Here is a 27,931-nt window from a genome sequence, read left to right as displayed (position 1 = left end):
CTCATGAAGATGTAAATGTAAAAAAGAATTATTGACCCGTGCTGACCATGAACCCCATCGTTTTGTGATCCTACGTTCACGTAACACAAAACTAGTGAATAACGCAATGATCTTCTTGTGTGTTATTTAACCTATTTTAACTTTCACTTTCAGCATGTTTTGTTCAACGTGTCCTGAAAGCAATCGTGGCACAGAAAAAATAAATAAATGTGATAAGATAAGCTGAAAGATGGGCCGATGGGGTCAAACCGCGGCCACAAACAGCAAAATAAATGGACAAATTAGTTTAACATACGTTGTGAAAGTTGAGTGGCATGTGTGTTTTGTGTTGATTCACCCAATTTGATTGTTTTTCTTTTTTCAGAAAAAAGTGTATTTAACAATATATATATATATATATAATTAGTTTAGCATTAATTTAATTTGCTACTGTGTCTTTGGTTTTTGGTTAAAGGTACCCTGTAGAGTTTCTGAGTAAAGTAAATAAAGCAAAATGCATTCTCCTCATCCTGGACTCCATTGTTGGTACGAACGAGGAAACTCCACAGGGTACCCCATTGTGATCCGAGGATTCTTGTTAATCCCCTCACCTCTGCGTCACACTCAGGATTTCGCTCCTGTCTCCTTTCTCCTGTTGCCAGGCAACCATTCGGGCGTGGTCCTGAGCATCAACTCCAGAGAACTCCACAGTTACCTGACCAGCTGATGGCTGCCATGGCAACGCTGACAAAAACTAGTCTAGCTTAACCTCGCTGGCTAACGAGCACAGGGACATCACTCTGCCTTCCTTCCTCCTCTTCCTCCTCGGACACTTCACCGCCACTCCATGACCTCAACAAGCCTTGATCTCCAACTACGATACGATTTGTTTTCGACAGGATTTAAGCCCGTTGGAAGGGCATCTGTTCCTACCTTCTCGTCCACTCTCCCCACAAACACACGTATCTCCTGCTGCAGGCACACTGCTTTACATAGTGTTGATAGCACCACACACACACACACACACACACACGAACACACACAAACACAAACAGCTCCTCTCTTCAGTCCCAGCATTTGCTCTGAGAGCAGAAACTGAGGATGCAGATCTCACTGGCATCACATCACGGACAGCTACTTGGATTTTTTTTTTTGAGAGGGTAAAACAAACAAACAAACAAACAAACAAACAAACAAACAATGTGCACATGCCCACAGGAAAAAAAAGGACCATGTGATCCAAGGAGGTCAAAGGTCATAGGCTGAGGGGAGGACTAAATCTGACAGGTCCATTAGAATTGAGTCATCCGGCAAATGAAATGGCAATGAAACAGGTAGTTATTAAACCAAACAGCATCTATGATTATAATTTTTTTTGGTTGTGTTTGTCAAGCCCATCCCACAGTTAAACTGTGCGACCCTGAGACTTGTAATGCCTGCAAGTCCAAAAGCAAATAACACCAGTCAATGAAAAAACAACAAGAAATCAATTCCAGGTGTTTATTAGTACATATATGTGTTTTGATATACATGTGCATTTTCAAAAAAAATTAATACCAACTTAATTCAAAAGTAACCATTTAAGGGTGTTGGAAATTAACAGAATACCCTCTCATGGATGTTTATAGATATATATGTCCTGCTCAAACTCAATAAATGGAGATAAAGGGGTAACAAACAAAAGCACAGGCCTGTTTAAAAAAGTTTAAAAAAGCAAACTAAAATAAGTTTATTAATAGCACACACTAAGAGTAAATTGGTAATATAATGGAATTCAGAAAACTACCCAAATAACTTCATTTGAGCCACTTCCTTCAAGTAACATCTTGATTTACATCAGACGCATTGCCTATTACTTCTAAGCCTGTCTTTCCATAGATTTCGGTTCACGTCTGATTTAGAACCATCATGAAGATTTACATTCTTCTATTTTATTAAATTATTATTTTTATTTATGGTTATAACAGCATTAGTCCTCCACGCAGCACATGACACTTTGTCCAGGAAAATCCTCCAACCTCACAGACCTTTAGCCTCTGTGTACTTTGGTTATGGGTGAATCTAATTCAATTTAAGAAAAAAAAACCTGTTGTTTATTCATATCTTTTATTCAATCTCTCCACAATGGCAATATGCATCCCTCAGTGGATTGTAGGAAAATTGGGAAAACCCCGAGTATGTGTCTCTATGTGGCCCCGTGATGGATCCAAGGTGAACCCCGCCTCTCGGCCAACGACAGCCGGGACAGACTCCAGCTCCACCTCTGCGACCCCAAGTGCAGGATGACCAAATAAGTGTACGCTTGCAAACACAAGAGGGTGTTGTTGCACTTAATCGTGCAGCACACCGTTAACACATACAGTTTCATGGTAAATCTCAACTTATTTTAATTGGGTTCTCCGGGTCTCCCCCTGCTCTGGCTGTGAACACGGATTTTACAGAAGTTTAATGTTTCGGAGTGTTTCGAAAAGAAATTAAAAAATCAGCATCCGCCCGGTAGGAGCTCACTGTCCGTCCCATCGGTGCCTGAAGCAGCGGATGCGTATCTGCTCGGTGACATTCCTCGTGAGTATATTTATTTCTAACAATGAAACTCCGCTCCTCCTCTCACCCCACCCAAACTCTCTTTTGCCAGAGGGCAAAACAAACTTGTTCCCCCGGGAGACAAAGGTCACCGTCATGGAGGAAAGGTGTAGTTGATATATTTTACTGTATCAGCCTATATTAGGCGTAGCCCACAGTGGAATAATGTCTCCTTAAAGGTTTGGTTCGTTGTAAATGTGTAAATATGACTCTCCACTGTATATAAATCCCCTTGACGTGTGTGTGAGTGTTTTACACTACTTCCAAAATACACCCCCCCACCCACTTTTCTTTAAAGTGACCTTTGACTAAGTTTCTGGGATATGACAAATATCATTGTTTTCACTGCCTGCTTACACGCATCTTTTTGATATTTTCAGTGTAGTCTCATCAGTAAGAGAAATAAATCCAGGCTCTTAGTTGTTAACCGGACATCGTCCTGTCATTTTATGAGGATCTAACGTACACAGTGCAGAACATGTATATGGATATTTTTGATACACTTGTTAGGTTTGTCAATTATCTCCGTCCCTGTGAACACTGGTTAGTGTTTCTCCTGCCTTTTTGCTGAAATATATATCTATATTTTTTTTCTTTGTTTGATTGCACTAATCATATAACGAATTCTGTCAAAATGTAAAAAACAACGGAGGAAAAAAAAAGAAAATAATGATAGCAACCGGACAAGCCTTCAGACCGAGTCCTAGGGTCCATCGGTAAAGGCGGCCGCTGCAGAAGGCCCAGATTCTTGTATTTGATACAGGGAACGAGCATTCACTCATTCAGATTTTCACATTGCTCATGTTTTGTACATATTCCGTTCATGTTGGGCTTGTTCTTAGTTTTTAGTGATGTGTTGTCATTGTATCATTGCCCCTTCTGACGACGGGCGGGGGGGGGAAGTGGAATTTTCCGATAAGATAGCGGCAGAAATTCACAGCTGGTGGCACCATGTAACTTTCGGCATCGTTTTTTTAATTTCTTTAATATATTCTTCTTCCTGATGGTTTGTTTGATTTGATGATTTTGCTATTAAGATCAAAAATGTCCTCGTCAGGAAGCATAGCGCACTTAAACTGCATCCTGGAATAAACCACTCCCATAACACCTACGCCTGTGGATTTTGTCATTAACGCACCCGGACATTGAAATGAATAGAACCATTATTTTCTCTCTGCTCTGGTTAGTTTCACGGCCCGGAATCCAACCGCTTGAAATAATCTGGAATACATCTTTAATCCTTCTGAAGAATAGGTCAATAGTGACAAAGTGCGAGTAATATGAGAAATCCAGCTGCATATGAAGTTAATTCAGGGTCAAGAAATATACTTTTTAAAATGACGTTGGACAGATGTTAGTTTTAAAAATTTAAAAAAATCCAACATGAACCTAAGGAAAAAAAATCACAAAGGTCAAAAGACATATATTCCCTCATGTTGATTTAAAAAATTTAAATGTTTGAAAAATGTCACATTTTTTATTAAAAACCAGCACATTGAGCATTTTTAATTTTGACACTCAAACCAACACAAGCATCTGAGTAACATCTGCTTCGAATGAAGATCCAACTAAATGATCTTTTTATCTTCCCTGTCTTTTATGAAATATTGATCTGTTCATTTTTCACATGGGTGAACAGACACAGTGATATCAATATATCTGCAAGAGGCCAGTGTTTTAACACCAGCCTTGTGGTGCGAGGAGAAACAAAAATGTTAGACAGATTTTCTGTTGTTCTGGAATCTGAAATCCACAAACAAATTAACCGAAGCAGCCGTTATGCTTCTAATGATTCGTGGTCAGTTTTTTTTTCCGGGTCCTCGCGTGGAAGCGGAGGAAAATGCTTCTCAGAAAGGGAAAAAAAAACATCACATTCCAAGAATTCTTTTAAAACCATGCTTTAGTTTAATACTCACAGACCGCACATGAATTTGCTTCAGACTTTAGGACAGGTTTTGTTTCTGCTTACTATGTATTATTATCCAAATGAGATAAATACTCCCTAGTCTTGTACAGCTGTGTGTTATATTAAACACAATTTTCATATTCGCAGAGTGATTTGTATGACGGCAGACACTACCTGAAGTAACTGGCTGCAACATCCCCCCTCAAAATAAAAAAGAAATGCTCTGTGAACAAGAAAAACTTGAAAAGCGAACCATGCCTGTTTATTCATGTTAATTGACAATTTCACAAGGACAAGGTATAAATGAGATGAGAACAACTTTATTTATCCCAAAGGAAAATGTTGTGCCAGAGTTTCAAGCAAAAACATAACAGTAACAGATAATAGTAGGAAGGAGGGAGAATAAGAAATACAATAAAATATAAATTGTCAAGGTTAAGGCTATCAAGTGTTTTAAGGTCGTAAGTACAAAGATTTGAAGATTCCCTGCGGCTGAGGGAAGAGGAATTAAAAAGAGTTAAGAAGAATTAAAGTGCGAGGTAACATATTGTTCTTGTGCACAAAGGATTTTTGAACACGCACATGCATTTGGATTGACAAAACCCATAAAAAGCCTTTTTAATATCCAGCTTCCAAATTAACGGCATGTCCTTTGCGTCAGACTCGCAGGAAATGAAAGATGTCTTTTGTTTTGTGTGCAAACTTGTCTGACAGAGACATCTAGCCAGATGAATGGCTGACAATGAAAGAGATTTATTACAAATAGCCCAGAGTGTAATTTTACCACGTGAGCGCAGTTGGGAATATCAAAACATCGTAGTTGACTTCTAGACAAACAATGACTTCCACAGTTAAAACCAAAAAAAAGAGTAACTTTGGTTGGCTTTTTTTTTAATAACTTTGAAAATGTAGAGGGATGATCTTGGGATATTTTGTTTGCTTGACAACAACAAATGCAAAACATCCTTACGTTCTAACAAAAGCAAAAAAAAAAAAAAGAAAAAACATTTTTCACCTAAAAACTCCGTTGTCTTATTGCGAACAAACTGTAGCTGAAGAACTTAACATACGACTTATTTTTCTGAGTTAAAACAATTTTCATGCAAACGACTAAATAGTTTAATTTAGAATGTATCTCCCACCTGAGTGTTTAATTGTTATTTAGAAACAATGGCGTCAGGAAGCGCACCGCTTTATTAAGAATGACGTAACGCTTGTTGATTGCATGGGAGAAAAGGGATCAGCGCGGGTGATTAAAAGGAAATGCGGCGATGCTAGCGTTAGCATGGGGTCCTTATAATGCATTTTCACTTTTTTTTTTTGACTGAGAAGACAGCAACGCTATTAACTTCACCTTAACCATTTATCCGAGTTAATTGTTCATCAGGTCACGGCACTTTTCTCTTTAAACGAACCTTATATAGGTGTGGCGTGGTCAGGTGCGATCAAGAACCAGAAGCGGAAGTAAAGAGCTGGGCTTCCGCCCGGCACCCCACGGGTGGGGGCGGGGGTACACCGGAAGTGCACGCACATCATCTGGTTGTGTATGTGCATGTATATGTACTTGTGTATGTGCAGAGAGGTAGGCTGCGGCGCTAGCTTAGTAGTGATGACGACCCAGCGGGAGTAGCCGACCACGGAGGGTTGCAGTCTCCCCGCCACGTGTTTGGCCGGGACAAAAACGCTCACACTCGGCGTGCCGAAATCCCACTGTGACTGGGACAGCCGGGAGCTCTCGGATATAAAGGGTGCGGATATTTAATGCCGAAGACGTGAACGAAAATCAACCACAAACGTATAGAGTAAGTATGCTAGGCACCTCCATCACCGCACGGGATACAGTCGTTCCTTTCACTCCCGTCTCTCCGGGGGTCTGGATAATGAAATAATTTCATTTGTCTTGTTATTTCTACCATTAAATCCTGTCCGGTTTCAGCACGGAGCCCGAATCGTCCGGTAATTAACATTTTCTGTGACGCGACCCACAGCGTCGACTGGTCATATATGCTATGTTATTTTCCTGCCGTCGAATGGGGCACAACAGGTGAAACCGATCGAAGCTTATCGAATACAAACCTTAGCGGAGCTTGATTTATTTACAACAACAATTCGAGTTGCTGCTCCTGTGTTTACATTAATGGATAAATTTTGTTCTTCCTAGAAGGAACTAAATTTGTTGAAGCTGCAAGGTATGTGCGCACATTATTAGGGTTGAGATAGCAGAATCTAAAATAAGCAGATAATGTGTGCGTGTGTATCGAGAGAGATGATATGTTGTTTTTCTGCTGAAACTGATGTATTGTTTTCGATTGGGAACAATAAAGTCTGGTTTTTAAGAATACAGTTGGGTCAAGATTATCTAATGGAATTGGACTAATTAAATACAAACTCTCAAATAATGATTAAATACCTTCCAGACTGGAAATATATATATATATATATATATATATATATATACACACACACACACAGAATGAAATGGATGTCATGTATATATATATATATATATATATACACACACACACACACACACACACACACAGAATGAAATAGATGTCATGTATTTTTGATTGTGCGTGTAAGTATATAAATTATTAACACACTTGAATATATACAAGAATGAAATGAATATCTCATATCTACATAATGGGATGGGTAATTTACTGACTAATTGAAGGCAGACATACCAATGAGATGGATATAGAGAGTATACATACAGTAGTGGATTTGAATTAGCCATATATATCTGAAGAATGAGAGAGAGAGAGGGAATGAGATGGGTAATTAGCATCCATGGGGTGGATTTTATGTATTCATACATACGTACAGATAGAGTAAGGCGGATTTTTGGAGTAAGAACTGGATGAATATAAGATATGTATCCACAAAATGAGATATGGATTAAAATTCACAGAATCAGAGTGACGTGTGTGTATATACACAGAATGAAATGGGTGTACAGAATGTATACAAAATAGGGTGAATAAAACGATTTGGAAGGATTGTAAATATATAGATGGAGATGGGTAACAGACAGACTGGGGATAAATGTGTACAGAATTAGATGAATTATGTACTTGTAATATACTCAGCATTTTGAAATGTATGTGTGAAGAATATGCACGGCGGTGATATTTGAACAGTGCCGGCAGAGCCCCGCCCCCCCCCCCACCTCTAATCTGACTAACCCACGTGCTGTAATCCCATCTCCGTCAGTGGTGACTCATGTTTTAAACCAAAAACCGTTTTGGATATAATGTGATCGCGGTTTCTAAGGAAATAAGGAAATGGGGGTAATCTCAAGTCCCGATGTCACTAATTTTCTTATTTCCTTAATTATAGATCCCCGTTGGCCAGTTCTCAACTTTTTTGGAACTTTGTTTTCATTTTTAGCTACTGCGCTGACAGTTTTTTTTTTTCTCCTGTGCTAACTATGGGACTTTTTTTGCGGTTCGTGCAGGTAGCCTTGTTAAATGTAACTTTTCGACTTCTAGCCCAGCTTAATTCAGTGCCTAAAGGTATGTTTTACATTAACAGAGGCAAGAATAATGGTACAAAACCATGAGGTGAAGGTATTAGTTCTGTTTGTGGCTGATGAACGAATATTCTTCATCTTGTCCCCCTCCTCAGTTTTTAAAAATGCCTGGAGCAGAAATAAAATGACGTAACCTACCATCAGTAATTATCCTCTTATAAACACTGTGAGGCTTTTTAAAACAATTGTCTTATCTCTTTAAAGGTTAATTTTGTGTACTTACTCTTGCAGACTATTTGATATCAGAACGGTGCTGCTTTTGAATTCCCTGCCCCCTTTCATCTAGCCGCTTGGCAGTTTTACTCTTCATAGAAATTCACTCACTCATTATCTACTGCAAGTACATGTAGAGACGTACAACCACTGATTCTCTCATCACACGTCTGGGCAAGTTTTAGGGTGTCCGATTGATCAACTGCTTGTTTTTGGACTGTGGGAGGAAACTGGAGAAAACCCTCACACACAAGGAGGACACGCAAACGCCACCCGGAATCGAACTAGGGACCTTCTTGCTATAAACACTGTGCCCCTCTTCATGGTAGAGTGGCAAGAAATATTTAATTATCGCCATGGTTGTGATGGTTTGGGAATTTTGTAGAAAAATGCTATCTAAAATAAAAACCTAGCCTTGATTTTCACCACTTTTTATATTTTTCGAATTATAAGACTAATGGAAAATTGGCATTTGGCTGATCCTTCTTGTTTTTCAAATATTATAATCCAGCAAAATTAGTTTGGCAAATATTCAGGTTCAACTTTCAGACTAATTGTTACTCAAATCCCCTAAATGCTCATACAAAACAGGATTTTTTGTACGGATTTTAAGAATGACTTGTAAGTCAAGCCAACGATATTTGCCAGGACACACTAAACCTTTGGAGTCATGTTTTCCCAACAGCCTTTAGCCTGCTCCACACATCTGTCTGTGTGTACTTGAAACGCAAATGACTCCCAAGGCGCAACCACTTCATACAGTCAAAGTCGTTCCACTGGTTTGCTGCCAGATTAGTTCAGCAGGTATCTTCTTTCAGGTTGAAGGGAATGCAGGCAGGTAAGTCACTGGTTATTTTTTTCAGTAGTATTTTGCAGGATATCAGCAAGAACGGGCCTATTATTCAGAATAGAATAGCTGTTGCCTGTTTATGCAGGATTCTCTATATTTATGTTCATATTTATTGATACTATAACTGTCACGCTGCTGTGACAAAAGAATTTCCCCTATGGGGATCAATAAATATATCTTATCTTTTTTTAACTGTTGCCTTTGATACCATTGATATTCATCAAAATGTTTTAAACAAGAGTCACTCAACAAAGACAGCAGCAAAATGACTTCTTTTTAAATATCAGAGAAGCATAGATCTACCGTATATTCTGTCCAGACTAAAATGACATTATTGTTCCACTTACCTTGTGCCTCACCAAGGCTGTACAATCAGCTCTCACCCCACGCATGCACTTTCATGAGGAAAGTTTTCGTATGGCTTTGAAAGGGAACGGCCTTGTGCACGGGTGATGTTGACTTAAGAGACGGTTGAAGTGTAAGTGCAATTTTAGTAAGGGGTAAAAAAAATACTGCTGTGTCTGAGACCCTTCTCTGCTATCAAACTTGGGATAAATTAAGATGTAGACTTGTAAAACAAAAAAAAAAAGTTTGTCTGACTCCCAAAATAAAGGCCTTTTATCTTCCACGCAGCAGGTAGAACCGCAGCCGTGCCTTGAGGCGATCTTAGAGGGTAACACAAAACAAACAATCCCAATCTGTGTGTGTGTGTGTGTGTGTGTGTGTGTGTGTGTGTGTGTGTGTGTGTGTGTGTGTGTGTGTGTGTGTGTGTGTGTGTGTGTGTGTGTGTGTGTGTGTGTGTGTGTGTGTGTGTGTGTGTGTGTGTGTGTGTGTGTGTGAGAGAGAGACTTTGTCTTGAAAAGAGTGACAAGAATGGCACCGTGTACTTGGGAATCCTGGTTTGCAGTAAGGGATAACATTGAAACATGAAGAAACAAAAACTTGTTTGTTACCAAGCAACAAGCGCTACTTTTGTAACCAAGCTGTTATGCACTGGAGATAACTTCGATAGCAATGCAGACTTGAGGTTGAACAGAATTCTCGGGAAGATCAGAAGGTGATTCAGTGAAATAAGCCAGTTGCCCATGACCTGGAAGCATTTTGTCGTTTGTTTTTGACAGCGATTGTCGTTTGTTTTTGACAGCGATTGTTGTTTTTTTTTTTTAGACCGCGAGCTCTACACTGTGTAGCAAGATGTCTTTGCTCGATTCTCCTGTGTCAGGACAAACACTTGAAAGCGAGGTACTGACATCATAAGGAAGAGCGTGATGTCATCTTTATGGCTCAGAGGGAGGCTATGAGGCATTCACTGAGAGGAAAAGAAACTATAGCCCAATCACAGCGTCTTTATACAGAGGAGTTTATGGGGAAAATAACTGCATTTCTCCCCGTCTGCGCAGCTTCATCGAACACTCCATGATGAAAAGGCAAGCAGATGCTCCTCCAGACCGGTGAGTTGAATTTGCAGCACGGTTCCTGTTATGGCACTAACTCTTGTAACATAACCTGTGTTTTGGACACCTTTGCCTCATGCCTGAGGGTCTCGTATGTATGTCTGCACTTGCGTAACTGTGTTACGAAACACTTTGCTGATATCCACTCCCTTATCTGACATATCTGACCAATGTGGTGTGCTGTTTGCAGGTCCTAAGCAACCTGGGATTGATTTTTTATTTTTTATTTTTTAATCAAAAAATGGTGTGATTGGCTCATAAGATGATCTCGAATGCTGCACACCAACTCAAAGTACATGAAGTAGAAAATCTTAATATTTCTGTTGCAGAGAAAATTTTAATCCCAGCCTTGGATTAAGTCATCCTTACAGCATTAGCTCAAATTGTGTGCAGCCCTGTCTTGGATAAGAAGTATCTTCATACACATTTTTGACATGCTTACTCCACACCCTCAGTGGCGGCTTGGTGGGAATCATCTTCTTCATCCTGGGCTTGGGAACACTGCTGCCATGGAACTTCTTCATGACGGCTTCACTGGTAAAAAGCACTTTTTGCAGTTATTCAATCCATCAAAACAAAAAATCTGGACTGTGCATTTTTCTGGGAGAGCGTGTATCAAAGATTGTAGTATTTTTTTTTAGCTCAGATGGAATCATGAGACTCTTAAAAAAATCACATGCCCTGCAAAGCAATGAATGACAGTTTGAGTGAGAAAGAAAAGCTCTTTGTATCGTTTCTCAAAAAACCAGATCTGACTTCTCGATGCAAGTCGACTTTGTGTATTGTATTAGTCAGGATTGAACCGTTTGACCTCCAATGCTTTAAGCAGTCTGGGGCTTTAACGTATCAGGACATTTCCTAAATCCATACCGTCCATCATATGACTCTGCGAGTCACTGCCCCTCATTCACCTTTGTCACAAGTTGGGCCTCTAGATGTGAATGTCTCCCGACATTCCACCCGGGGCTATTTGCAGTAGCACGATGATACCAAGGGTGTGAAGTTCCTGGCAACACAACCAACAAGAGCAGCGCTGTAATCCCAGTCCAAATAGGCCGTGTCAGACCCAGGGTACATATCAGATTCTGTCCTCTGGTCAAGACACACTTTATGTTTGAGGTCAACAAAAATCAGGCAGCGCCAGTGCATGCTGCAGCAGCTATACACCTCAGAGTATGGTGGATTGTTGCCTTTTTCGCGACATCGGTTTTTGAGTATCAGGCTGAAAGAAAGGTGAAAGAGAGCAGTGGTGTGGCCAGCATGTTCTCTGGTTTAGAGAGCAATGTTGAGGGGGTAGAGATGAAGATGTTGAGGTTATCCATGGAAGTGAGGAGAACGGAGAATGGAGAGGATCAGGAATGAGTCCATCAGCACATGTTGGATTTTCAGGAGATGAAAGTCAGACAGATGATTCGGACATGGAGAGAGGAGTGACGGTAAAGATCTTGGTAGAAGGATGCTGAGGTTGGAATTGCCAAGAGAGGAACACCAGAGAGGAGTTCTTGAAAGAGGACATAAAGTTAGTTGGTGGGAGAGAAGAGGGTGCAGAAAATAGGGTTTGATGGAGGAAGATGATGTGTTGTGTTGACGCCTGAAGGGAGTAGACCAAAGGAAAAAGAGACTTCTGGAGGTGTTAAAAAACCCTAATGTCGCCTCAACTATATACATCTTTTTCTTTTAATAATAATGTTTTTTCAATGGGCAGCTTAAGGTGATAACATTAAATTGTCCTTAAATGCATTTGTATCCTCTCAAACCGGATACTGCGCAACAAGCTGGGAACACCATTCATGTTTGTGTGCACAAATAAATAGTACTTTGGATAAGGTAATATTTTAATGATCCCCATCGGGGAAACTCATTTGTCACTGCAGCACAACAGTAGCAATGAATATGAATATTTAGATAAATAGGAGAGGCAAATTAAAAGGACGCAGAAAACAACAAGGGTAAAAATACCGTATTCTCACAACAATAAGGCGCACCTTACCAAAAGGGGCAGTCTCAGTTATATGTGCCATTACTATATTTAACACACGCACAGGGCGCACCTGATTATATACAATCCGGGTTTAATATACAATCCACACCCACACTTTCCCCTTTAACGTTCTCATGGTGGCCCCTGCTACGTCCGCCTTACATGAACAACGCACTCACATTTTTTTTTTACCGGTAATCGTCATCAATCAAACCCATCAAAGTCCTCATCCACTGTTACTGATTTGAACAGCTGCGCTAAATCTCCATCAAACATGCCAGGTTCACTTTCTTCAGTGTCAGAGTCACTTTGCGAAAGCTCAAACAACAGTGCCAGCAGACACGGTAGCCCAAGCATCTACAAACCATTCGCAAATTGTGGCGTAACCCGGCGCTGCCTTCCACTGTTAGTGAAACTGTGGTCTCCATCGGTCAACCTTCCCTCCCACGCCGTCACAGCTTTACTTTGGACGGCCGGTTCACGCATTTCTTTGCTCGATGATCAACTAATCGAGTCTTTCCTCCAACTCGGGCCATCTCGCCTTATGGCCGCGGAAAGTCTTCTTGACCTGTCGGAGCTCGTTTTCCAGCAACCTCCACTTGCGAACCATCAATTCATTAATCTTAAATTCTCTCATGGCTACTTGATTTCCATGTTCCTCCCCGTAGCTGATGGCCTTCAGTTTAAACTGTGCTTCATAAGCGTGTCTCTTTGCCATTTTCAGGGTTGTTAAAACAACAATGCTCTGCATAACATACATACCCGTTCTTTTATGTACAATCAATGCCCACACTTCCCTATTTAACGTTCTCATGGTGTTCTCTACTACGTCAGCTTCACAACAACACCACACACAGGGCGCACTGCACTATAGGGCGCGCCGCACATTTTGAACAAAATCTAAGACTTTTATGTGTGCCTTATAGTTCTGAAAATATGGTAAACAGGGTGAGAATGGAATGACAACAACGGTAAAAAAAAAAAATAAACAAACAGAATGATGACCTGTTCATGAGTGAGGTAGTAGAAGCACAGATTCAACTTCAGCCACTCAGAGTTGTGTGCTGTTCTCCAGTCTGATGGCCGTGGGCACAAACAAGCGTTTAAAGCGTTCCGTCCTGCACCAGAGTGGGACGAGCTGTTGGCTGAACAAGCTGCCCATCAGCCACACCATGTCGCGCACGGGGTGGGAAAGATTGTCCAGGATAGCTACCGATTTGTTCTTCAACCTCCCCGCTACCACCAATTGATGGTGGTCCAGATTAAGTCCCACTGCTGAGCGGGCTCTCCTCACTAGCTTGTTGAGCCTGTTGACCTCACCAGTCCTGGCAGCGCCCCAACCGTGCACTTTACCCATGAAGAGTGCGCTGGCTACCGTAGCCTGGTAGAAAGTGTTGAGGAGCCCACTGCAGACACCAAACAACCTCAGTCTCCTCAGCAAGAACATCCTGCTCTGGCCCTTTCAGTAGAGTGTATCAGTGTTGTGTGTTCAGTCTAGGTTATTGTTGATTTGGACCCCAAGGTACTTGTCGGAGTCCACGATCTCCACCTCTTCACCCTGGATGGTGATTGGTACCTGTCTCCCCTGATCCTTCCTAAAGTCCACAACCACCTCCTTGGTATTGGAGATGTTGAGTAGGAGGTGGTTCCGGTTGCTGCAATCGACAAAACTCATGGTCCTGTGTAGTCCTCCTCCTCATCGCCGTTGATGCATTCAACAATAGAAGAGACATTGTAGAACTTCTGGAGGTGGCAGGAGCTGGTGTCGTGCCGGAAGCTGGAAGTGAAGAGGATGAAGACAAATGGAGACCTTTGGGCACTCTGTGCTGCACGCCACACCCTCAGAAACACAGCCATCCATCCGGATAGACTGTGGCCGTCCTGTGAGGTGGTCCAAGAGCAGTGATCTTGAGGTGAAGTTGCGTACTCAGCGGCTTGTCCTTAAGGAAGGTGGGTTGGATGCTGTTGAAGGCACTGGAGAAGTCAAAGAAAGTGACTCTCACAGTGCTTCCTGCACCCTCCAGTTGGGATAAGGCCCCGTGTGTGAGGAGGATGATAGCGTCCTCCACACTGATGTGCTGCTGTACGCAAACCTCAGAGAGTCCAGGAAAGCAGATGGCTGTTCCTTCAGGTGCTGGAGTGCAATTCTCTCAAATGACTTCATAACATGTGACGTTAGTGTCTATAGTCAGGTCTATAGTCATTTAGTGCACTTGGACGTCCTTTCTTTGATATTGGGATAAGGCAGGAGGGCTTCCAGAGGTCAGGCAAACTCAGAAAGAGGGTGAAGAGGTGCTGGAAGACTCCAGCAAGCTGCCCAGCACAAACCTTGAGGACCCTGGGGTTGATGTTATCCGGCTCACAGGCTTTGCTCTGTCTCAGCCTGGAGAACTCTTGTTGCACCTGGCTGGAGGTTAGCGTGAGGCCGTGGTTGGAGAGAGGGTGGAGGGGAGAAGGGTCTTTGTCTATATTCAGGGGGATAAGAGGGTGAGGGAGTCTGTCTGAGGAAGTTGCTGATGTGACGGTGGGGGTTGTATAGTGTGGTAGGAGGGAGGTGAGAGCAGGAAGTGGATCATTATAAACCAAAACACCTGACCCAGCTGCCATTTGTTGTTGTCTTCTTCACTGAATCACAGTAGGACCAGTATTCCCCATTTTAATTCTGGCTATGGAAGCATCTTTGTGAATATTGGCCAATGTTGAGCCCCTCCCTTTCTAGAAGGTTGTCTGTCAGTGCCGTTTAATCTCCTACCTTGACAATGCAGACAGCACTGTTCACCCAACAGGAATCCATGAAAAATATCCATAGCTGCCCACGGTTCTGTAGATTTGTCATCAGATAGGTTTGTCCAGATGATTTCTATTCATGCAAGATGCTTGCGGCATTGATGACACTTTTGCCCCGGATTTTAGTATTTCCAGAGTCGCCTGAACACACAAGAGTCGATCAACGGCACGATGGTCATTCGCAAAGATTACTACTTCAACAACTGGATGACCCTGCTGTCCCAGCTGCCGCTGTTGCTCTTCACACTGCTAAATTCCATCCTCTACCAGAGGTTAGGCGTGCACCGCATGTGAAAAAACATGTCTTGCAGAGAGTGTGCTTTTGAAATGCCCCTTTGATTAGAAGACGTGAGAATGCAATTCAAATTATTGGTTTCAGGGTAACAGAGACCATGAGGATTGGCGGCAGTCTGGTCTTCATCCTGCTGCTGTTCGTCCTCACCGCAGTGCTTGTCAAAGTGCCGATGGAGGAGGACCGCTTCTTCTCCATCACCATGGCTACCATATGGTTCATTAACTGTAAGTGTTGTTATTCCACGTTGAGCGAGAGTGTCTGTGCGCCAAGATGTCCCAGTGAGTCGTCCGTTTTCTCCCAGCGTTCGGCGCCGTGCTGCAGGGAAGCCTGTTCGGCCTGGTCGGTCTGCTGCCCCAGAAGTACAGCACCATCTTCATGAGCGGCCAAGGCCTTGCCGGGACCTTCGCCGCCATCGCCATGCTGCTTGCCATCGCCAGTGAGTCGTCCACATGCACACACAATGCTACAGGGGGGGGGCTTCATTCCCCTGGTTGCCTAGTAACAGCCCACGAATACCATTGTTGAGTTAAAATCAAACCCTTCTCGCAACGAATGTCTGGTTTCTGACGATGGTGTCGTCCCTCAGGTGACGCAGACTCGGAGTCTGCGGCGTTGGGTTACTTCATCACACCATGTGTCGGGACCTTGGTCACGTTCCTCTGCTACCTGATTCTGCCTCGCATGGTCAGTTTGCATCCATATCAACCCCACGCTGCATGGTCCCTTTCCTGTTCTGAACCATCACACAGACAGCTGTTTTCCACACATGAAAAGGTCGAAACCATTCAGTCTAAATTGGATTTGAAAGCTGTTGGCTTGTACAAACATAATAATGAGACATGATAAAAATCTGGATGAACAGAACTGACCCTTTTAATGATGTATTATTAGAAGCAGATAAATCAATGCGTAAGTTTCCTCTTTCATTTTCACTGATTATGAGTGAATGCTGAATTGAGTCTACTCATACAGAAGAACCTTGACTAGAAAAGCATCAACTTTTCAAGACACAGGCTGTTGCTCTGTTGGTTTGAATTTTTTTGGTTTGTTTTATGACACGAGCTGAGATCTGAGTTACAACAATGTAGGTTGAGCATTTGACTGAGGGGTGACCGCCGCTGTCAAAAAACTTCAGCATAGTGTGCAGGTTAAACTTAAGCAATCCATTGTAGCATGTGTAGCGAGTAAGTTAATAGAGCATGAAATGAAAACCTCCATCTCCAAGGTAAATACAATCAATAAAACCAGTTTTCTTTTGCTTGTCTGAACCAATTAAACTCATAAGTCAAGGTATTACTGTCTAGCACTTCCACACCTGTTTTAAAACGCTTTTCGCTACACTGCATTCACACACGCGATGGCATGCAAGGCGGTAACCAGTCCACCGGGGGCAACTGGGGTTTCCAGCGTCCTGCCCGGGGACACTTAAGAGGGATGGCCGCTCCAGGTGAGCCACAGCCGTCACCAGTCCGCTTACTCTGCTGAACTTGTTTTTCACATTTCCGTTACAAAAATCCTGGGGAAATGTATGATATGGACAGTATAAAGTCACTTCACAATTATAGTGGCAATGATATTCAGTGTGCACTGTTTTCTGTCCCTGACTGTGCAACATAAACTGTGTGACTTGGCTGTTAACTTCACCGGTAGCAGACCATACCAGGTACGCGGAGTAGCATTCAGGTGTGATCGTGTTATTACATGAATGCCGCCGTGACGTTCCAATGGAATCCGTCATCTTTGGAATCTGCTGGGCCCGTAACCTTTTAGCGAGATGAAAATGTTTACCAGACACAGATGATGATGGTTTTCAACGGTGTGAAAATGCATTCCCATAATTTGGGCAGCCGGCCTTGTCAGGCCTCCTCCCCCGCCACGTCAAACCATACTCCCGTGACCTTCTTCAAACATCTGCCCTGCTCTTTTTTATGTGTCTCCTCTGGTCTGTATTGGTGGAATTATGGAGAGATGTTTGTCACTATTGCATCATTTGCAGGGTTTTGTGTGCCATGGGAAGTGTGTGTGTGTGGGGGGTGATTTTATACTAAATTTTATTTACATGTGGGGCGGTGCTAGCGCTTTAAGACACCCCCCTAACTCTTCTTAACCTTTCCCACACTCTTATAAACACTTCCTCTACTCTTAGACACAGAGTAGTACAACAAGCAGCGATGTCAATCACTGTGAAACAGGCAAGACCAGGTTATGATAGCATGCTATGCGCGGGAGATGTAAAGAATGATCTGCATGGGGTTCATCAGGGTTCTCTGGGTTCTTCCCACTTTCCAAACAAATGCAGGAGGTTCATTGGAGACCCTGACAGACCTGCGAGTGAGTGAGTGAGTGAGTGAGTGAGTGAGTGAGTGAGTGAGTGAGTGAGTGAGTGAGTGAGTGAGTGAGTGAGTGAGTGAGTGAGTGAGTGAGTGAGTGAGTGAGTGAGTGAGTGAGTGAGTGAGTGAGTGAGTGAGTGAGTGAGTGAGTGAGTGAGTGAGTGAGTGAGTGAGTGAGTGAGTGAGCATATGTGCATACACACACACTAACGCTTGTGTCAAGTTGTATGTGAGCCCATATGTGGCCCTGCGATGGATCCAGGGTGAACCAACCTCTTGTCGCAATCTGCTCCAGCCCCTACCCACCCATCCCCTGTCTAGGCTTCATGCCTAGAAAGAGCACTACAGATGCAGTGTTTGCTTTGAAAATGCTAATAGAGATGTAAAGAGAAGGCCAGAGGGAGCTGCATTGTGCTTTTGTAGAAATAGAAAAAGCATATGATACGGTGCCAATTTGGGAGCTCTGGTATGAGGAAATCTGCAGAGAAGTATGTTAGACTGGTGCAGGACATGTATGCTAGCTGTGAGGCAGTGTGCTGTAGGGCTAACAGAAAAGAATAAGGAGGAGGTCCAGACTCCATCAGACTCTGATGGACTCCATCAGAGATCAGCTCTGAGCCCTGTCTTGTTTGCAGTGGTGATGGACCGGCTGACAGATAAGGTTAGAGAGGAATCTCCATGGACCATGATGTTTGCAGATGACATTGTAATCTGTTGTGAGAGCAGAGAACAGGTTTAGGAAAATCTAGAGAGGTGGAGGTATGCTCTGGAAAGCAGAGGAATGAAAGTTATTCGCAACAAGACAGAGTGTATGTGTGTGAATGAGAGGAACTTAGGTGGAACGGTGAGGCTACCGTGAGTGGAGATCAAGAAGTTAGAGGAGATCAGTACTTGGGGTCAACAGTCCAGTGCAACAGAGAGTGTGGAAAAGAGGTGAAGAGACGGGTTCAAGCAGGTTGGAATAGGTGGAGAAGGGGTACTATGTGATAGAGGACTATTGGCCAGAATGAAAGGAAAGGTGTACAAGACAGTGGTGAGACCAGCAATGCTGTATGGAGTAGAAACAGTCACAATGACGAAAAGACAGGAGGCAGAGCTGGAGGTTGCAGAGATGAAGATGTTGAGGTTCTCCTTGCAAGTTACCAGGATGGATAGGATCAGGAATAAGTCCAACAGAGGAACAGCACATGTTAGATGTTTTGAAGAGAGGGTCAAGGAAGCCAGACTGAGATGCCTCGGTCATGTACAGAGGAGGGATGGTGAATATATTGTAGACAGATGCTGGAATTTGACCTGCCAAGCAGGAGGTCTTGAGGAAGTCCAAAGAGAAGATTTATGGATGTAGTGAGAGAAGATATGAAGGTAGTTGGTGTGAGAGAAGAGACTGTGGAGAATAGTGTTAGATGGAGAAAGTTGATTCGCTGTCGGGAACCCTGAATGGAAAAGCCAAAAGGAGAAGATTTTATCCATTCAAACCCTTCAACGCGTAACAAAGTTTCTGGACTCATTAAGATTATGTCTCATTAGGATGTTGTTTTTCTGTCTCCCCGCAGGAGTTTGCTCAGTATTATCTGAACAGAAGTGTCAAATACGAGTCGGGCGCCACAGACGAGTTGCTGACAGGTGGGAATCTGCTTTGACACACTCCACACACTCCTAACTTCAGGGCTGCAAATGATGACTATTTCAATAGTTCTTTTCATAACAAAAATTATTTAAAAAAAAAAAAAAAAACTTTCAATTTTCAACTAATTTTGCAAGGGGCAATAAAAAACAGGTATAACAGATTACATTTTTAAAAATGGCATTCTTTCTCTCAAACAAAGGTGCAATTTGTGCGAAACTGAGTGCCTAACAAAGTTCGGTAAACAAATAACTAAATGCTAAGGAATTGCAGTCAGCGGTTAAGGTAAACATTTATTTCGCCATGTCCCATCCACAACCTTCCCAAACTTTGGACTGCTTGATTGGCGTTAGCCCGTCCACGCCGTCTGCTCCAGTGTGCATCAGAGATTTAGATAAAGCAAGATGTCTCACTCCGAGCTATTTCAACTGGGTGCAGTGAAACATTGTTTAGCGTGACTTTGCCTGCCGTGGGATTCGCACGTCTCCAACAACCTCTCAACTACTAAATCAGCTGTGGACGGCTTGTCAATGTATCCTCTAGTGTCTCCACCAGTCAGCGGTGTGAGCATTATATCTGGCATTTGAGTGACAGTGCGTGAACTTGTGTTTGCTCCGGAAATTATCTCGTTAAATCCGTCGACCCTCCCGCTAACGTCCGAACAATGATGGTGCCTGTTCGGACGCACAATGTTCCACATACATGCGCACACGCTCCACACCCGATGTACTTTACTCAGGCAGTGTGTGTGACGTGTGTGTGTGTGGTTTTTTTTTCGCCATCAAAGAGAGCAGCGCAGTGGACACTGACAAACTGAATGGCCATGCCAACGGCTCAGTGGGAGGTGGCGAGTCCAAGGATCACAGCGTCAGTGAGGAAGCGGGGGAGGCACCGCAGGAGAAGACCAAGCAGGCCTTCCTGTCCCTGGAGCACGGTGGGAAGAACCAGGCCAAAGCCTCCGTCATAGAGGTCTTCAAAAAGGTGACCTGCCCCCTCACCTTATATGTTCTAATGGAACACTTTCTTTAACTTATCCCATTGTTATTTACAGATCTGGGTGATGGCGTTCTGCGTGACATTCGTGTTCGCCGTTACGCTGTCTGTCTTCCCTGCTGTCACAGCGGACGTCAAAACGTCATTCCCGGGAAAATGGGGTACGACTGTGTCTCGGGCTTCCGTCCACGCCAACAGCCCTACTGATGTGTTTCATAAGACCTATGTTTTATGCAGCGACATAAACACTCGCATTTCAAACTGTCCTATGAGGCTCTATCCAGGCCTGTTAGAAGTCTCCCCTCTTAAATAATTATAGAGAAATCACAACTACAAGTCAATCAGAACAGTTCGCCCTCGCTTCTGATGTAATCTCCATCCATCCAATGGCCAGTTTAATAGTTACACCGAACCGAAAGGGATGCTGTCAGAGCAGGGCGTCTGGTTTTCTGATCATGAGACTGCATATCTAACTTATATGCGGTTAGTGGGTCAGGGTTTAATTAAGTTGAAATGTAAGGAATTGACATCAATCCAATGCAAAAAACGGTTATTTTCTTGCGAGCTATGTAGTGAATTACATGAAGTGATCAGCACCTTACTCAAAATATTCAGGATTCAAAGTATTGTCATATGTACAGTTTGAAAAGGTGTTTCCCCGTACAAGGAAATCCTTATTTTGCTGTCCACAGTGATGTCAGATAGGTATCAAAAAACCCAGAACAATAAATAGTGACCATTTTATTGCAACAAAATGAAAACCGTATTAACAGGATGTGCAAGTTGAAGAAAAAGATACCAATTGAAATGACAACTGTTGTGTTCACGGGATGTGGAAGTTGAGAAAGTGCCCTGAGTGACTCCAGTCATGTCAGATTTTATTTATTCATAGCACAGCTGTGCTGTGAATTGGCATCTAACGTGGAGCATTTCTGGACGACCTCACCCTCAGATTGACTTACAGAAGGTTGAGGTTATTATGAGGTGATTATCATGCCTCCATGAAGGGACGAGTGGGAGCAAAGAGAAAAATACGCGAGCAGGTGTTTTTTCAATATTGCTCATATCTTAAGATGCTTATCTGAAGGTGAAGTGAGCCGAACGCAGCATCGAACCCCCTCCTGTCCTTCATGACTTGTATGACTGAACCCTGTTCCTCCTCTTTCCAGAGCGCTACTTCATCGCTGTGTGTTGCTTCCTGATTTTCAACATCCACGACTGGCTGGGCCGAACAATCACCACTTTCATCCGCTGGGTCAGTGTCAGATTGCACGGCGGGTTACGGCCTCTCCAGCCGTTGTCACGGCGTCGATGGAGGAACAGAAGTTTTCACTCTGCCGTGTCGCTCGGAATTGGCCCAATTTCACTTCCCGCTGCAGCGAGTTTCACGAGAGGGTTTTTCATGGATCCTTTTTCTTAAGTGCATTAGTTTTGAAAATACTTTGTTTCCTGTTTTTTAAATTGTAGAAGCTTTTTCAACTCTCTCCCTAAAAGTACAGCCACCGTTCTCAAGACAAAGATTGATCAGCTGTGAATTATTGATTTATGAAAGACATAATTCAACCTAAAGCTCAGCTGCACCTATTTTTGTTGTTGCCTCTTATAAGTGTTATATCTTTGATTTTTGATGATTTAAATTTAAAATGTATTTGAATTTAGAGAATCTTTGCATGTAGAATGACGGTATTTCAATTCGTTTCTGTCTAACCAGCTGCAGAGACATTAGGGATCTCAAATCTCTACCATCTTCACTTTGAATTTCTGTGATTGGGAAGGTTTTTCTTGATGTTTCTGGCCAGAACACAGTTTAATTATAGAATTCCATCAGCAACTCCTTTACATTTCCGCCTCTGTCCCTCCCCAGCCCGGCAAAGAGTCTCGCCTGTTCCCGGCACTGGTGGTCTCCAGGGTCATCTTCGTCCCCCTGCTGATGCTGTGCAATGTCCAGAGCCGCTCCTTCCTCCCGGTCCTTTTCAGCCACGACGCAGCCTTCACCGTCATCATGGCCGTCTTCTCCCTGTCCAGCGGATACTTCGTCTGTCTGTCCATGTCCTACGCACCGCAGTGAGTTTGAGAAACAAAGTTGTTTGTCTGTTGTTGTTTTTTTTCTCAAAATAGCGAGCTTTGCATCAGAGATGGTGTGCATCACGTCGATGCCAAAATTGAGTTTTTATCCAACGAAAGCCCATTAACCAAACTTTTGGTTAGAGTATTTTTATCCAATTTACGCCACAGCCTGCTTACATGAAAAGTAAAAGGAAGTAGTTGATTGGTTAGTGGGATTAAAATTAAAATCTAAGGTGTTGCTGAAAGTTGTCCTCCATCTGCGTCTCACCATTAGGACAGATTAGTTTCAGTATTTCCATGTTTAAATGCTGCTCTGACAGGATAGAATTCATGGGACGTATAAACTTGTGGAGGCCTTTTCTGGAAATATAAACACCTTCATGTTTTTCATCCCCCGCGAAGAGACGGATTTAATTCTCGGTCGGTTCGCTTTCATCCGCCATTTGCACTCTTCCTCATCCACCAGGTTGGTGGAGCCGAAGGACGCGGAGACGGCGGGAGCCCTGATGACCTTCTTCCTGGCCCTGGGTCTGTCCATCGGTGCCGCTCTGTCCTTCCCCCTCCGAGCCCTGGTCTAGTCACACACACACCACATGAGCCCTGTATATTCTCACACACACACACACACACCTGGCCATTCATCTGTGAAGTGGTGTGTGAGTGTGTTCCTGCCTGACCGCCCTGTTAAGGACCTCGGCCTAAAGCTGCCTTCACATGTCAAGATCTGTTGAAAGTTGGACCTGGTTTTAACAAACCCAGCCACTGATCCAGCTGCTGCTTTTATTTCGGTTTTTAGATTCATTTTCCTTTTAAATGTGGCGGTTGGTGGATCTGTGACACTTCAGCGATGCAATGAAAGCCTAGCTTTGACATGTGAAGGCACCTTCCGATTTTGAACCAGCACTGGTCCCCAGGAGCAGACCATGCATCGACCAAATAGCAGAAAAAAGGGACATGATACACTGTACCTGACTCAGTTTGCCGCTGTTGAAGAAGCACAATAGACTCGACAGTTCAATGTTTCTATAGTTTCACTATTATTTGTGTTGTGTTTTTTTCAGCAGAAAGTCAAATAGCGCTTATTCCTGTGATCTAGTTTGATACCAGGTAGACTTTTAAAGGCCTAAACAATTAATTATTAGACATTTTGTCAAGTGAAAAGAGTATTTGATGGATTTTCATTTGTACAATCTTTGAAAACAAACCGAACAAATAGTTGTACTGTACTGTAGAAGACCAGCAGCCGTCACTCTGGGATGACGGCCAATGCTGCCATCTGCTGGTCGAAGGTCCCTCAACCATGATGGACTAAGCTTTGTATTGTCACCCTCTTAGAACAATAGCGTACATCATATCTTCAAGTTTTTATAGAGTATTTCATATTTAGTCATCATCCCACTCAAGACAATTGATGGCTATTTACTTACAGATTCTGCTGTCGGTCACTTAAGTAAAATTAGCACATAAGAATATGTTGGCCAATATATTTTGAACCTGACTTTATTCAGATGACCTGTGGAATAAGTGACTTGGGTAAAACAGTGCACTTCGTCCGTCCCCCCCGATCACGGGGAAGAATAAGCCACAAACATTTGAAAATCCCTCCGGACAGCGAGGAGAGGGGAATCTGTAAATGGGCTTTCAAGAAAACCCAAATGTTACAACTGTTTACAACTACACTTGTAGGCATCAGCCTTTTCCAGAGGCAATGGAGTTTGCACCTGGGTGGGTCGGTCACCGGTCGGTCACCGGGCGGGGGTTTGCGTCATCAACTGTGACTGGACAAGCCCAGTTTTTGGTCTCTTGTGCTTGACCATCAGTGTCTGGATGTCCTGTTTCCATTGCGTGCAGTTGTAGGCCAGGGTCTCCCAGCTATCCAGGTTGATGTTTCTCGTTTCGGTTCATCTGCTCGATAGCTGATGTGCTTGTAGCTAAGGGATGGTATGCGTTTGTATCTAGAGCCAGAGGTGAGTTCCCGATAAAGATGTCTGGAGGTTATCCAGTCTTCCAGGTCAGGGTTAATCCTTGTCAAATTGTGTCAACTGGACTTGATTTCTTCTCTTGAAGATGTTTCACTCATCATCCTAGAGGTTTCATCATAGTTCCACCATACTGTGGGGGGTTTTCAGTATCCAACTGCTGGGGTTGGTCTAAGTTGATATGGCTTGCAGAAGGCATCCTTTGGATAACTCGATGACAGCTCTTGAACGAATGACACATGACTCACTTCGTGATAAGTGTCCTGGAAACCAAACTTACTCAGATAAGAGAAGAAACAATGTCATGTCTTCCCTGTTTAGTCATGGATGAAGTCAACAAGTTTACAGAAAAAGCCCAGATGGCTCAACACAACATCAGCACAGGAAGACAAACAAAATTCCACTCCCTCATAAACAAATAAAGTGAAGCCAATCAATTGAAAGCGTCACAAGGTGTAAAAGGGACAAGAATACCCTCAACCCCCAATAGAAGACACTCAGTGAGTGTGTGGACTTCCTAAAATTCACAAGATGGAAACCCCCCCTCTAAGCCATCCCCATCAGTATCAATCACCCGAAACCTCTCCAAATGCATTGGAAGAATAGGCACCTTTCCTTAGCAACACCACAAACGGTATCCTTAGGATTTTGCCAGCAAGTGGAGACCGATCAAACTGGACATGGATGAAACCATGCTGTCCTTCGATGTAACCTCAGTCTCCATGTGTAGTCCTACACAGATGCAGTCACCGCAGCGAGGGAACGACTATTAGGACTACACCTTGGTCACCAGAGCCAACCTGGGTAAAGGCCACATTTGCGTGCGAAACATGGATGTGCCATGGGCCCCTATCCCTCATAGTGACGAACCTACACCTGGAAGAGGTGGAGAGTGCAGGACTGTCACCTTCAGGGGCAGATCAACAAGTCACATGGTCGGATATGTGGCCGATTAATGGGTTAAGATTAAGGAGCAAGAGGTTTAGGCCAGGGGTCGGCAACCCGTAACACCCAAAGAGCCATCTAGACCTGGTTTCCTCTGGAAAAAAAAACACTGCGAGCCGCAATTACTTTTTGATGTCTAAAATAAAGGTGCCACTGTATATATTGGTTTTTATTACCTTTACACTTTGTATAAACAATTTTGAAATTCACAAAGTATTACGGAGAAAATTACATTTTATTTATGTAATGAACTCATTTTGAGCTTTGGGCTTTCAGTACGTGTAGCGGAGCCTTGACCTGAATTTTGAAAATAAATCGGGAAAAAAAAATCACTGTGTCAGTAAACAACAAAAAATAAATATTTGCAAAATATCTTCATAAATATTTATTTTACCTGGTTTATGGGACTTCTGCTCCTGAACTTCTGCGCACAGCATCTGCAAATCGGGACTTTACCGGCTGGCGGGTATACCGGCTTCTGCGAGTGTAACGTTATTTTGAGCGGCAAAAAATAATAAATATAATTTTATTTAATATTTCAAGATCACCATAATCTTCCAACTTAGAACTAAAAGTAAAAAAAAAAAAGGAATTAACACAAATGAAATATACTTATATTTATATAAATATTTATAGTTTATTTTCTTGCGCCTTTCTTGGACTGCTGCGTACACCTTCAGCAGGACAGAGGTCCAGACATAAAGATCTACATGCCAACCATGTAAGGAAAGCCCGTAAACCTTGTGGCCACCAGATAGAAGAACATGGAACAAGAAGACAACAGGAACAAAAGCAAGGACATTTTCATACCTTACATTGCTGGTATGTCAGAAAAAGCTGAAAAGAGTTTTCAAATAGCAAAATATGTGAACTGAAGTAGCTAAATACAGGACAGGTGTGGGCAGTTGAACAGTGATTCCTCATCAGCTTGAGACCAGGTGCTGGGATTTGGCTGGCGAGATCTTGACGCCTACCTCCAGCTCTGCTTACCGTCTTTCCCCCTGACACTTTTCTCTACCCATTCCAACGTGTTTGAACAAGTTCCTTCACCTCTTGCTCCACACAGCCCCCTTCCCATTTCTCAACAAAATCTGTGTCTAGCTGTTCATCCCGACGGATTTCTCCCTCCTCGACTTGTTCAGTCATGGTTCAGAGACAAACTGACCTCTCCTCACGGCCCACAGTTGCACTTGCAATGGTGTATCTCCTCGTCTTTGTTTTACTAGTTGTAATGTTCAGCATGGAGCCGTCAGCTTTTCATTCTGCTGGCCCTCCTGTCGCAAACTTCTCCACGTGTAGCTTCCCGCACAGCAGCGTGTATCATTTGTTTACATCCGGCCTTGGATTCTGCTTCAAAGATATCAGTGGATGAGGGATGAAGCCATGGCTGTAATTGAAGTCAAATCATTGTCTCTGCCTAACTCCAGACTAGCGCTAGTGCACACACTACACACACACACACCTCTGACTTTGCCCATTGTTTTAAGAAGGTGACCAAATGTTTTACTCTTTAGTTTAATTGTATTATAGCCAAGCTGTGGCTGTTAGCTCGGCATGAATGGGGACAACAAAAGCTAATGCTTTCAATTTAAGCACTTGTGGCCAGCTAATTTTATTAACTTAGTTCTTTTATTGTCTGTTTGTTTTTTTATTCAGAATATGTATGCACTTGTAGCACGTCTCTTAAGCTTAAGTGTTTTTCTCTCAATTTAAATGAACCAAGTCCTCAATTACTGTCATCTGCTCTTGTCAGTTCACATTGAAATGTTTTTAAATGATCATGTTGTATACTTTACTTTTTTTTTTTTTTGTATCCAATGACCCCTGAAAATGTTGCTGCTGAAATAAGACGTAAGGGCTGAGTGTAAAAGGGAAGAAGAGGATTCTTGCTGCATTCACATTACATTTTTTTTCTTGAGTTTGTCATTCCACAAAACAGTTGACATGCAGCAAAGGCCATATGGAGACACATAGGATTATTTAAAATGTGAACAATCTGAATTATCTCTTATGGAATGTATTTTTAAGAAAAAAAAAAGTCTTAGATCATGTTTCCCTAATTTTGAATCCACATTTCAATATCAAGAGATTCAGAAGTTTGAAACATGGAAAAGGACATCGTCAGCGTGTCGCTCGGACTCGAAGCTCTGCCTTAATCGCACTGATTTTCACCAGACAAGAAGGGTCACAGTGGATTTGCCTGCAGCCCCATGGTGGGATTTGTGTTCCTGGTTGTAAATAAAATGCGGAGACACCTTAATACTTGATGTTCATGCGCGAGTTACTTGTGCTCCATTAAAACCGCATTCCCGTTGTCCTGGAAGTCAAAGGGAATCCCTGCCTGAATGTGTCTGTTCTGTATTTGTATTGATTTTACACTAATTAAATGACTGAATGTGGTTTCAAGTGG

At 42.9% G+C, this 27,931-nt stretch overlaps 2 protein-coding genes across 8 annotated transcripts in view; both read left to right on the top strand.

Moving 5' to 3' along the window:
- The window catches only part of sorcs2 (sortilin-related VPS10 domain containing receptor 2), a 381,906-nt gene extending 378,237 nt beyond the window's left edge, over positions 1-3,669 (top strand). For all 5 annotated transcript variants that reach the window (XM_086165424.1, XM_086165422.1, XM_086165423.1 and 2 more), the window contains one exon: positions 642-3,669. Coding sequence is in view for 1 of the 5 variants with exons in the window: in XM_086165421.1 (XP_086021547.1) it covers positions 642-706 (65 nt within the window). In the remaining 4 variants the exon portion in view is untranslated. The remainder of the gene's footprint in view (positions 1-641) is intronic.
- Positions 3,670-6,018: 2,349 nt separating this feature from the next.
- LOC147223919 (equilibrative nucleoside transporter 2-like) lies at positions 6,019-27,920 on the top strand. Of its 3 annotated transcripts, XM_086166335.1 has the most exons (14): positions 6,019-6,270; positions 10,234-10,308; positions 10,467-10,517; positions 10,976-11,057; positions 15,415-15,560; positions 15,668-15,807; positions 15,885-16,019; positions 16,170-16,267; positions 19,467-19,536; positions 20,325-20,518; positions 20,589-20,691; positions 21,700-21,785; positions 22,395-22,594; positions 23,064-27,920. In XM_086166335.1, exons 3-14 carry the CDS (start codon positions 10,483-10,485, stop codon positions 23,173-23,175), a joined length of 1,401 nt encoding a protein of 466 aa, XP_086022461.1. In that variant the 5' UTR covers positions 6,019-6,270; positions 10,234-10,308; positions 10,467-10,482; the 3' UTR covers positions 23,176-27,920. The 3 variants fall into 3 exon arrangements, with proteins under 3 accessions (XP_086022461.1, XP_086022459.1, XP_086022460.1); XM_086166333.1 differs by lacking the exon at positions 10,234-10,308; XM_086166334.1 differs by lacking the exons at positions 6,019-6,270; positions 10,234-10,308 and adding an exon at positions 8,966-9,054.
- Positions 27,921-27,931: the final 11 nt, after the last annotated feature.

Source organism: Fistularia commersonii, chromosome 19, assembly GCF_037954325.1.
Source record: "Fistularia commersonii isolate RoL2024-O1a breed Wild chromosome 19, RoL_Fcom_v1.0, whole genome shotgun sequence".
In the NCBI taxonomy this organism is placed as follows: Eukaryota; Metazoa; Chordata; class Actinopteri; order Syngnathiformes; family Fistulariidae; genus Fistularia; species Fistularia commersonii.
The sequence above is the reverse complement of the archived record's forward strand: the minus strand, read 5'-3'. Positions and strand labels throughout refer to the sequence as shown.

What these genes read in the sequence shown, in the direction of transcription:
- LOC147223919 (XM_086166333.1), top strand. Translation starts at nt 10,483, where the DNA reads ATGATGAAAAGGCAAGCAGATGCTCCTCCAGACCG. An exon ending in GTCATTCCCGGGAAAATGGG is followed by an intron (nt 20,692 to 21,699) that starts GTACGACTGTGT and finishes TCCTCTTTCCAG; the next exon opens with AGCGCTACTTCATCGCTGTG. An exon ending in TCACCACTTTCATCCGCTGG is followed by an intron (nt 21,786 to 22,394) that starts GTCAGTGTCAGA and finishes GTCCCTCCCCAG; the next exon opens with CCCGGCAAAGAGTCTCGCCT.